Source organism: Salvelinus fontinalis, unplaced genomic scaffold, assembly GCF_029448725.1.
Source record: "Salvelinus fontinalis isolate EN_2023a unplaced genomic scaffold, ASM2944872v1 scaffold_2647, whole genome shotgun sequence".
In the NCBI taxonomy this organism is placed as follows: Eukaryota; Metazoa; Chordata; class Actinopteri; order Salmoniformes; family Salmonidae; genus Salvelinus; species Salvelinus fontinalis.
The window spans coordinates 1-10,347 of record NW_026602856.1 but is presented as its reverse complement, the minus strand read 5'-3'; the positions used below and the strand labels follow the sequence as shown (position 1 = coordinate 10,347).

The following is a 10,347-nucleotide window of genomic DNA, read 5'->3' as shown; positions in this document are numbered from 1 at the left end:
GATAATGTCAGCATCAAAATAGATTTGCACATCTGCCTTGCAGTTCACAATATGACATTAGGGGATGATCAACAATACTGACAGACAGCACCTACAGAAAATGGTCAGGAGGATTATAAAAATGATTGACATAGACACTGACTCTGTGGAGGGACTTGAGGGCTTCCAGCAGGAATTTGACTCCGGGGTTGTGGGTAGCCAGAAGACCGTTCCTCAGCATGAATGACAGGGCATTCTTCCACATCAGAATGTGCTTAGTCATGATGTTTGTCTCCATTGAGGACCACCACTCTTCTATAAGATGGTATAAGAATACAAAAGTCCAAAATATGTAAATGATATTGCCTGAGCAAAAAAATATGATCTTATAATATATGGTAATGTGTCAGTGTCAGCTATGCTTCTATTATAATACAATTCTGTAAAATGATACTGATGCCAAATTTGCTGAAACTGAAAAGGTCAGATGTTATTTACTTAAAATTTTCATGGCCGTTTCATTCAGATCCTCATCGATAACTATTGCTAAAGTCATGACCATGTTCATGACGTTGTGGTCCTCGTGGAAAAGAGGGATTGTGGGTAGTATCATAAAGATCTCTGGTGACTTGATGACAGCTGCTGAACTGAAAATATTGTCCACCAGTGGCAATATATTTACCTGTATGGAGAATATATATAGACATGAAGACAGTTACATTATGCTATCATGATCCTCCATTCAAAATATATATTGATATTTAATGGATTGTTGATATCTGTTTAAGTCTTTGAAGAGTGAGTTAATCTTAGCTGATTTCCTGATCCATGGGATGTTGAAGAGCTGATCAAAAGCCTGGCTAGCAGCCTCTAGGTCCACTCTCAAAGCTCCTGCAGCTTTAGTTGATGGAGACTCACTGGTAGAGGGAATAGCATGGGTATAGTATTATCATTGACACAACATACTGTACACACACAGTGTTCATTATAAACTATCCAAACCTTCCATTTTAAAATCGCTTACCTGGCTTTGGTGAAACTGGCCACAAGACTTGAACTTGTTGAGAACATCAAGGATATTTCTCTGTTGGAACAAATGTGGACACATTTGATGTTTCAGTACAATTATACTATAAGAAATATAACTTTAAAATAAATGTTTTTTTATTTCATTTTGAGTTTGCGAGAAAAAAATGTTTTAAACTAACAAAGAACTTTTGTCTACGGTTGATTGTATGTTTTAATATTTAATGTAAATAATAAATTAACCTTTGAGCCTCTGTATTTCCTTGCTTCATCGTCAGCCATTTTTGCAGCTTGGCTTTATCTAACCTCCCGATTGGCTGTTCTCTTTCAGAACTCTACAAAGGCAGATAAAGCAATATAATAAAGTTGAATATCTCAAACATGAATTAGCTGCTTGAGACATTTAGAATGTGTAACAGTCCTGACCTATTTATGTTAGTTTTTATGTGTTTTTGGTCAGGGCATGTGTTTTGGGTGGGCAGTCTATGTTACCTGTTTCTATGTTGGTTTCGGTTTGCCTGGTATGGCTCTTGATTAGAGGCAGGTGGTTTGCATTTTCCTCTAATCAAGAGTCATATTTAGGTAGGGCATTATCACTGTGTGTTTGTGGGTGATTGTCTCCTGTGATGTCTTCGTTGTGTTCGATGTATTTCACTTTTGGAGCTGTTTGGCTGTTCGTATGTTTCGATGTCCGTTCCTGTTCGTGAGTTTACGTTTGTCCATGTAAGTTTATGTTCAGGTTGCGTGTACGTCGTTTTCTTATTTTGTAGTTTGTTAAAGTGTTTGTTTTCGTGTCATCAGTTTTCGTATTAAATAAAAAGGATGGCATATTTCCCTGACTCCGCATATTGGTCTGAAGATCCTTCTCTCCTCACCTCTTCCGAGGATGAGGAAAGCGACAGCTATTACAGAATCACCCACCAAAATACAGTGACCAAGCGGTATGGGAAAAATGCTCGACGGAGCAACAAGGACTTTTGGACTTGGGAGGAGATCCTGTCTGGTAGAGGACCCTGGGCGCAAACTGGAGGAAATCGCTGCTCTCGTGAGAAGAGTGAGGCAGTCACAGCCCAGGAGCGCTGGTATGAGGAGGCAGCTAGGAGACGTGGATGGAAGCCGGAGATTCAAGCTCGTAACCGGAATTATGAGGGGACACGTCTTGCACGGAAGCCCGAAAAGCCCGTGAGTAACTCCCAAAAATTTCTTGGGGGGGGGCTAAGGGGTTGTGGGCCAAGGGCAGGTAGGAGACCTGCGCCCACTTCCCAGGCTAACCGTGGAGAGCGGGAGTACGGGCAGACACCGTGTTACGCAGTAGAGCGCACGGTGTCTCCTGTACGTGTGCATAGCCCAGTGCGGGTTATTCCACCTCCCCGCACTGGTAGGGCTAGATTGGGCATTGAGCCAGGTGTCATGAGGCCGGCTCAACGCGTCTGGTCTCCAGTGCGTCTCCTCGGGCCGGCATACATGGCACCTGCCTTACGCATGGTTTCCCCGGTTCGCCTGCATAGCCCAGTGCGGGCTATTCCACCTCGCCGCACTGGCAGGGCGACCGGGAGCATTCAACCAGGTAAGGTTGGGCAGGCTCAATGCTCAAGAGAGCCAGTACGCCTGCATGGTCCGGTATTTCCGGCGCCACCTCCCCGCCCCAGCCTAGTACCTACAGTGCCTATATTACGCACTAGGCTACCAGTGCATTTCCAGAGCCCTGTTCCTCCTCCACGCACTCTCCCTATAGTGCGTGTATCCAGTTCGGTGCCTCCAGTTCCGGCCCCACGCACCAGGTCTACAGTGCGCCATATCCGGCCAGAGCCATCCGTCTCCCCAGCGCCATCTGAGCCATCCGTCTCCCCAGCGCCATCTGAGCCATCCGTCTCCCCAGCGCCATCTGAGCCATCCGTCTCCCCAGCGCCATCTGAGCCATCCGTCTCCCCAGCGCCATCTGAGCCATCCGTCTCCCCAGCGCCATCTGAGCCATCCGTCTCCCCAGCGCCATCTGAGCCATCCGTCTCCCCAGCGCCATCTGAGCCATCCGTCTGCCAGGAGCCTGCAAAGCCGCCCGTCTGCCATGAGCCTGCAAAGCCGCCCGTCTGCCATGAGCCTACAGAGCCATCCGCCAGACAGGAGCCGCTAGAGCCGTCAGCCAGACAGGAGCCGCTAGAGCCGCCCGCCAGACAGGATCTGCCAGAGCCGCCAACCAGACAGGATCTGCCAGAGCCGCCAACCAGACAGGATCTGCCAGAGCCGCCAACCAGACAGGATCTGCCAGAGCCGCCAACCAGACAGGATCTGCCAGAGCCGCCAATCAGACAGGATCTGCCAGAGCCGCCAGCGAGCCATGAGCAGCCAGAGCCGTCAGCGAGCCATGAGCAGCCAGAGCCGTCAGTGAGCCATGAGCGTCGAGAGCCGTCAGCCAGCATGGACCTGCCAGAGCCGTCCAAACAGGACCTGCCAGAGTCCTTCAGCCGGGATCTGCCCCTTGTCCCGGTGCTGCCCCTTGTCCCGGTGCTGCCCCTTGTCCCGGTGCTGCCCCTTGTCCCGGTGCTGCCCCTTGTCCCGGTGCTGCCCCTTGTCCCGGTGCTGCCCCTTGTCCCGGTGCTGCCCCTTGTCCCGGTGCTGCCCCTTGTCCCGGTGCTGCCCCTTGTCCCGGTGCTGCCCCTTGTCCCGGTGCTGCCCCTTGTCCCGGTGCTGCCCCTTGTCCCGGTGCTGCCCCTTGTTCCGGTGCTAGCTGATTATTTAGGGGAAGGTAATGTTTGGGTGGTCAGTGGTAGGGGTAGACAGAAGAGGGGAGTGACTATGGTGGTATGGGGACAGCGTCCGGAACCGGAACCACCACCGTGGTCAACTGCCCACCCGGACCCTCCCCTGGACTTTGTGCTGGTGCGCCCGGCGTTCGCACCTTGGGGGGGGGTACTGTAACAGTCCTGACCTATTTATGTTAGTTTTTATGTGTTTTTGGTCAGGGCATGTGTTTTGGGTGGGCAGTCTATGTTACCTGTTTCTATGTTGGTTTCGGTTTGCCTGGTATGGCTCTTGATTAGAGGCAGGTGGTTTGCATTTTCCTCTAATCAAGAGTCATATTTAGGTAGGGCATTATCACTGTGTGTTTGTGGGTGATTGTCTCCTGTGATGTCTTCGTTGTGTTCGATGTATTTCACTTTTGGAGCTGTTTGGCTGTTCGTATGTTTCGATGTCCGTTCCTGTTCGTGAGTTTACGTTTGTCCATGTAAGTTTATGTTCAGGTTGCGTGTACGTCGTTTTCTTATTTTGTAGTTTGTTAAAGTGTTTGTTTTCGTGTCATCAGTTTTCGTATTAAATAAAAAGGATGGCATATTTCCCTGACTCCGCATATTGGTCTGAAGATCCTTCTCTCCTCACCTCTTCCGAGGATGAGGAAAGCGACAGTTATTACAGAATGTTCCAGTATCCCTTTTACTGAGGTATAAAAGGTCAGAAACATCACCCCAGCGGTGTAAATGAAGTTTGAATTCCATCCCACTGATATCTTCATGTCTGGTAAAAAAAGAAAAGAAGAGGTTGTAGGGACATCAAGTCTCGTTATGTATGTTTTCTAATTCAGTCACCCAAACACTACAGAGTCAGTATGTAGCTGCATTATATAATTTAATAGAATCAAATACAAAATAGAAGACAAGACAATAAAATAGACATTGTATCCGGTACCGTTCTGTATGACTGTTGCTGCCCCATCAGAAGCCCTTTTCAACAGCACTGAGGTGGGTCGCAAGCAGCCCTCTGTGTTGCCAGTCCCTAGCTGACCTTTGACCCCACTGCCAAAGGCCCAGAGTTGCCCTGAGGACCCCAGCACCAGGGTGTGATGGCTGGCAGAGTTACAGTAAGACAAAAACACAGTCAGACTGAGAATGTTCAAGGTTGGTTTCCTATCTGTTTATTATATGTGTGTATAAGTAGCATTATGCTGTTGGTCATTACCTGCCACATGCTATCTGTGAGACCAGTCCATCCATACCCTCTACCAGTTTGGGTAGGAGTTCGTTAGCTGATGCGTTGTGTCCAAGCTGGCCTCGGCTTCCCTCCCCAAAGGTAAACACCTGTCCACCCTAAAGACCACAAAGAACCAGAACCAGTTGTTACATGTCAAGTCCTAGAGTTGTTCCTGGTCTGGTCAGGTCAGGGCCCTAATCACTTCTTAAAGAGACAGAATAATAGTATTGAAGGGTCGACACACTGGAATGACCTTTACTCTGGTAGCCCTGAGGCTCGATCTGTATTAACAGCCATAATCAGGACATATTCTGTATAACCTGTGACTTTCTATTCTGTAATAAACTGTAACTTCTAATTTAGTATGAGACTGTATTCATGCACTCAGATAACTTGTATGGTTCATTGTGTATCCAGACACTTGATCGTTTGTTTTTCACCTCTGTTCAAGGTAATTTTGTATAACTGGCTTTATTTACTAATATGTGATGAATTGTATCTTCCAGAGGTTGCTGACTTTGTGTGCAGAACTATCTCCCAGTGGGCCCACTGTTTAGGACATTAAATACTTTTTATGAACTTAATGAACTGCTGTCGGATTTGTCTCCTTTCACACCAACTTCTCCCATGGAGCCTTCAGTAAAAAGACAGGAATAGTATGATAGCTTGGTGAGAACAACAGAATGTGCCTCTCCACAGTAATAGTATGATACCTTGGTGAGAACAACAGAATGTGCCTCTCCACAGTAATAGTATGATACCTTGGTGAGAACAGCAGTGTCCCTCTCCACAGTAATAATATGATACCTTGGTGAGAACAGCAGTGTCCCTCTCCACAGTAATAGTATGATACCTTGGTGAGAACAGCAGAATGTCCCTCTCCACAGTAATAGTATGATACCTTGGTGAGAACAGCAGAATGTGCCTCTCCACAGTAATAGTATGATACCTTGGTGAGAACAGCAGTGTCCCTCTCCACAGTAATAGTATGATACCTTGGTGAGAACAGCAGAATGTGCCTCTCCACAGTAATAGTATGATACCTTGGTGAGAACAGCAGTGTCCCTCTCCACAGTAATAGTATGATACCTTGGTGAGAACAGCAGTGTCCCTCTCCACAGTAATAGTATGATACCTTGGTGAGAACAGCAGAATGCGCCTCTCCACAGCTGATGAAGGAAACCCCCAAGACTCTGAGAGCAGGCACAGCACAGATGTTGAACCGGCCTGGCAGCGGGAACAAGCATCATACAATGTTCCCACTCATAATACTTCTGTAAAATGACTTAGTGGTTATAACAAAGGAATCCAAGTTCAAATGAACTTTTTATACAAGTAGCGTACGAAGAGAGGTAGAGTGCCGTAGTACCTTTCTCATCCACACGGTTGAGTCCCAGCTGCCCAGCCCTGTTCGCCCCACAGCAGTAGACCAGGCCTGGGAGGGTGAGGGCCAGAGTGTGGGTTCCTCCGGCTGCTACCTGGGTCACTGGGACCCCTATGAGGGAGAGCACCAGGGAAGGTATGGGTTGCAGATGGACTCCCTTCCCCAGGCCCAGCTGTCCATGACTGTTCAGACCCCATGAGAACACCTGTCCTCCTGTAGAAGACAAAGAAATTACATATTACATTACATCACAACAATTCCAGAGTTTCATTCTTTCCTAACCAATTGTGTAAATATCATCTCACTGCCCTTTTGATGTACACTCTTATAAACAAGGGCTCCAAAAGGGTTCTTCGGCTGTCCTCATAGGATAACCCTTTTGGTTCCAGGTAGAACCCTTTTTGGTTCCAGGTATAACCCTTTTGGGTTCCAAGTAGAACCATGTAGTAGAACCTCTGGTTCTACATGGAACCCAAAAGGGTTCTACCTTTAACCAAAAAGGGTTCTCCAATGGGTTTTCCTATTGGGACTGCTGAATAACCCTTTTAGGTTCAAGACAGCACCTTTTTTCTAAGTGTAGTCTAACTGATGCATGTGGTTATCATAGTTTAGATGGAATGTAGTCTGTGTGAGTAGGGCTACGTCAAAAGCTACAGTATGTTATACCTTTAGTCAGGGCCAAAGAATGGGAATTTCCACAAGCAACCTGTATCACTGTTATCGGCAAGGGCGAAGGTATTGGAACTGGTCTGTGAGAAAAAAGAAGACATGTAGTACATATTGTCTTTGTTAGTGATCAGTGGAATCCAAAAGGGCTCTCATTACTTGACAATGTAAATCATGGATGATATTTAACTATCAATATCTATTTCAAGTTGAAGTTGACGTTTCCTTGCCTTGGCCTGTGGACTTTGGAGACAGTAGTAGGGGCGATGCCCAGCTGTCCCTCACCTCCTGCCCCCCAGGAGTAGACCTGTCCTGACGCGCACACAGCTACAGAGTGGTCCTGACCACAAGCCACAGAGACCACTGCCCCCAGACCCTCCACTGGGGCTGAAACAGGTAGAACACAGTTTTATTTGGAAGTCCCATGTCTTGGAAAGGGTTAAATACCATTACATTTGGATTCCCTGGTGCCACTAGGGCAGTTTAACACCCTGATGATAAATGAGTTCACCGAGGTGTGCAATTGTTTTGATTGACTTTAATAATTTGTTTATGATGCCTGTGAACATAGCAACAGTTCACCTTCGTTCCTCTGATTTGGATGGAGAAACGAAACTGAAACTCAACTGTGTGCCGATGTTGTAGTTTTATTGAGGGATAGCGTACCAATTTCTGAAAGTTGTGGTAAAGTTCACTAGGCTAAATATTGGCTACTACACATTTTAATATAATCTGTAATTATGAACAATATAGTGAAAGAAAATGTTACCATAATGATAAAGAATAAAATAATTCAGAAGCAAGCATCCTTTTAGCAGCGCTTTAATCTGAACTATCCTACATAGCGATCCTTGACCCCAAAAAGTCAGATATAATTAAATGATGTATTACCTGGTAGTTTTGAATCTCTTTTCTTCTGTCTACCAAGTTGTCCCTTTGAGTTGCGCCCGCATGATAGGATCCTGCCATCTACCGTGAGAAATAAAGTGTGTTGCTCCCCACAAACAATTTCTGTGACTTTATCAGAGAATATATTCCCTGCTATCGGAACAGACACATTCTCAAAGTTTAGACCAAACTGTCCACTCGAACCGTCTCCCCAGCAGAACATGATGATGTGATGATTGACTGATGACTAAAGTGTAGTCCACATAGGTTGGCTATATTTGGCTCTACGTGTGTATGTGTGTGTGTGTGAGAGAGAGATTGAGCTACTAGTTACCACATCCATAAAGTCATAATTGTGTCTAAACCCCAACTATTTCTACAATTTATCTTCTTAAGATCTGACTTTAAACCTTTCCCTAACCTTATCCTCATACCTAACCATAACCTTGAATTAAGACCAAAAAGCTATTTTCTGTTTTCATTCATTTTAGTCACTGACTTTGTGGCTGTGGTAACTAGTGACAACCGGGTGGGAGGGAGGCGTAAATGTTTCCAGCATGCTGATTCGCGCTGCGCGGGTGACAGGCGCAGTTCCTCTTCTTGTTTGATATCGTTCAGCACTCAACACACGGACACTGTTGATTAATTTAACTGTACGCTGTGCAGCTTTTGTAACATATACGAAGACGTTGTGTAGAGTTAAAGGTAAGAATACAACATTTTCTGCAGAGAAATACCGAAGAAATGTGATCGTTGTCCAAGGGCGGGAGATAGGCTGCGCAAATCATGAATTATTTTGCTAGCTGCTGTTAGCATAGCTCTACCTGGCAAATGAGCTAAACAATAGTGTAAAATTAGGAATACTTTATCGTCTATCCTTACTATTTAATGTTAGTGTGATGAAATAAACAGGGGTCGTTGGCGAAACTATTAGTTAACATTATGCACAGCACTGCAGCTATCTAACTAACGTTAGCCAAGCAGTAGCTTGTTTGGTTGCTAGTTAGCAAGCTAGCTTGTTCATTATAGGATATGGTGTTGCGTCATGCGCGTTGGTCAAGTTTGTGTTGACATTAGAAAAATTCGCTGCAGTAATGGACTGCAGTAATGAACGTTAACATTGTCAATATTTTTTTTTCCAATCTATGTATACTTTTGTGCATGCCTGTTAATGAGCCTTCTGAAATATTTTTAATAATTAGATATTTATTTATTCAGCTGTAATAAAATAACAAGTGCTGTTGACTCCTGTCTAGTGTTCATGCTCTTTAGCTGCACCAGTTAACGATAAGTGAACTGCATTATTTTATCAACTGATTCTGACAAATGTTCAGAATGCTTCAGGACAGGTGTGACAAAGAAGAAATGTCGGCAACACAGCAAGTGAAGTACCCTGACACTTAGAGTTTAGCATGTTAGACCAATGATGACCGAGGCCTTAAAACTGCACTATAAAGTTCCACGTAACCTATCTTAAGATGTGGCTAGGCCTACATATGGAATAGAGAAGAACATTTGATTTAATTAAGTAGGCTATTTCACATGCATTTTCTGTTGTATGGAGTCGAGAGACACAGGAAGACAGAGAGAGTATCCTGCATCAACAAACATAGAAATATCAATTCAGCTACCATCCATTCCCGTGACATCTATTGGAACGCAGCCGCTCTATAGCTGGCAGAACACAGCAGGCCTAGGAAAGCTGACATTCAATCTAATAGCTATCTATCATTCTTCCCCAATTGTTAGCCTATTTGCAGTCCAGAAGACTGCTCTAGGGTAACCTGTGTTGTTGGCCAGAGGATCTCTCTCCCCACGAGGAATCGTCTGCTGTTGTTGCTGGGTTGGTGACCATGTCAGCCTCCGCTCTCATCCACCTGGCCCGGTCGGGGGGGACTCAGGCCATGCGACAAAGGGGTTTCCTCCAGACAGCCCTAGTGAGTGTCCTACCCCTGCAGGATGACCTCCCCCTCCAACGGCCTCTCCACCTGGGCCTGCTGCGGGCCAGCAACACCCGCTTCGACCCGGACAGCAGCGGAAAGCCTACCACCTGGGACTCGTTTGGCATCTGGGACAACCGCATAGACGAGCCCATCAACCTGTCGCCCTCCATCAAGTACGGCAAGCCCATCCCCAAGGTCAGCCTGTCCAAGGTGGGCTGCGCCTCGCTCATCGGCCACCGGCGGGAGAACGAGGACCGCTTCCAGGTCTCCCAGATGACAGACAATATCCTCTACTTTGCCGTGTTCGACGGCCACGGAGGGCCTGAGGCGGCAGACTTCTGCGACAAGTACATGGAGAAGTACATTAAGTAAGTCATCTGGCTGGGTTTTATGATCTGTGTTTAGTCAGGGCATTGGCCTGTAGGATCAGTTTACGGCATAATATTTGTTAAATGGACTGGAGAAAAAATGCACTTCAATTTAGTTTTTATCCTTTTT

General features: G+C 46.1%; 2 protein-coding genes across 2 annotated transcripts; one reads left to right on the top strand and one right to left on the bottom strand.

Annotated features, from left to right (window-relative positions):
• Positions 1-8: 8 nt before the first annotated feature.
• LOC129851002 (probable E3 ubiquitin-protein ligase HERC6) lies at positions 9-8,234 on the bottom strand. Its single transcript, XM_055917139.1, has 13 exons — positions 7,910-8,234; positions 7,249-7,405; positions 7,019-7,101; positions 6,338-6,565; positions 6,104-6,195; positions 4,957-5,084; positions 4,687-4,844; positions 4,466-4,515; positions 1,249-1,340; positions 1,004-1,063; positions 794-896; positions 478-661; positions 9-294 (listed from the first exon to the last, which is right to left on the bottom strand). The coding sequence occupies exons 1-13, from the start codon at positions 8,127-8,129 to the stop codon at positions 92-94; spliced, it is 1,758 nt and encodes a 585-aa protein (XP_055773114.1). The 5' UTR covers positions 8,130-8,234; the 3' UTR covers positions 9-91.
• A 242-nt stretch (positions 8,235-8,476) lies between these two features.
• On the top strand, positions 8,477-10,240 carry LOC129851001 (protein phosphatase 1K, mitochondrial-like). Its single transcript, XM_055917138.1, has 2 exons — positions 8,477-8,611; positions 9,656-10,240. The coding sequence occupies exon 2, from the start codon at positions 9,760-9,762 to the stop codon at positions 10,219-10,221; it is 462 nt and encodes a 153-aa protein (XP_055773113.1). The 5' UTR covers positions 8,477-8,611; positions 9,656-9,759; the 3' UTR covers positions 10,222-10,240.
• The last annotated feature ends 107 nt before the right edge of the window (positions 10,241-10,347 follow it).